Raw genomic sequence first — 529 nt, 5'->3', positions numbered from 1 at the left:
TTCCGAGAAATCCCCGAAGAACAACAACCACCTGAAGGACCTGAAGGAGGACCCCGAGCTCAAGTGGAACCAGGAGAACCGCCTGAAGCTGGAGAGCGAGTACGTCTCGGAGGGCCAGACGCTGCTGGAGCCCATGGTGAAGAGCGAGACGACCCACGAGGAGGAGCGCCGCGAGAAGAAGGCCAAGGTCAAGCTAAAACACAAGATGGCGGCGAAGGAAGACGCGACCGGCACCACCGTACAAAACAACATCCGGCCTCTCGAGGTCGACGCCCAAGTACAAGATCTGGATGTGAACCAGCAGCTGCAGCAGCACCATCACCAGCAACAGCAACAACAGCATCAACTGCAGCAACAACAACTGCAGCCTCCACAGCAACAACTGATACAGCTACAACCTTCACCACCGCAACAACAACAAATACAGCTGCAACAGTCGCAATTGCAAGCGCAACAACTACAGCAGCAACAGCAGCTGCAGCAGCAACTCCTGGTGGAAGAGGTCGACTGCCACACCAACCCAGACATG

General features: G+C 56.1%; 1 protein-coding gene across 1 annotated transcript in view; it reads left to right on the top strand.

Annotated features, from left to right (window-relative positions):
- The window catches only part of LOC119587583 (uncharacterized protein DDB_G0285291-like), a gene marked incomplete at its 3' end in the record, with an annotated part of 39547 nt that extends 39018 nt beyond the window's left edge, over positions 1-529 (top strand). The window contains 1 exon segment of the mRNA XM_037936296.1: positions 1-529. Coding sequence (XP_037792224.1) covers positions 134-529 — 396 coding nt within the window.

This window comes from Penaeus monodon, chromosome 22, assembly GCF_015228065.2.
Source record: "Penaeus monodon isolate SGIC_2016 chromosome 22, NSTDA_Pmon_1, whole genome shotgun sequence".
Taxonomy (NCBI): Eukaryota; Metazoa; Arthropoda; class Malacostraca; order Decapoda; family Penaeidae; genus Penaeus; species Penaeus monodon.
This window is presented reverse-complemented; position numbering and strand designations above follow the sequence as displayed.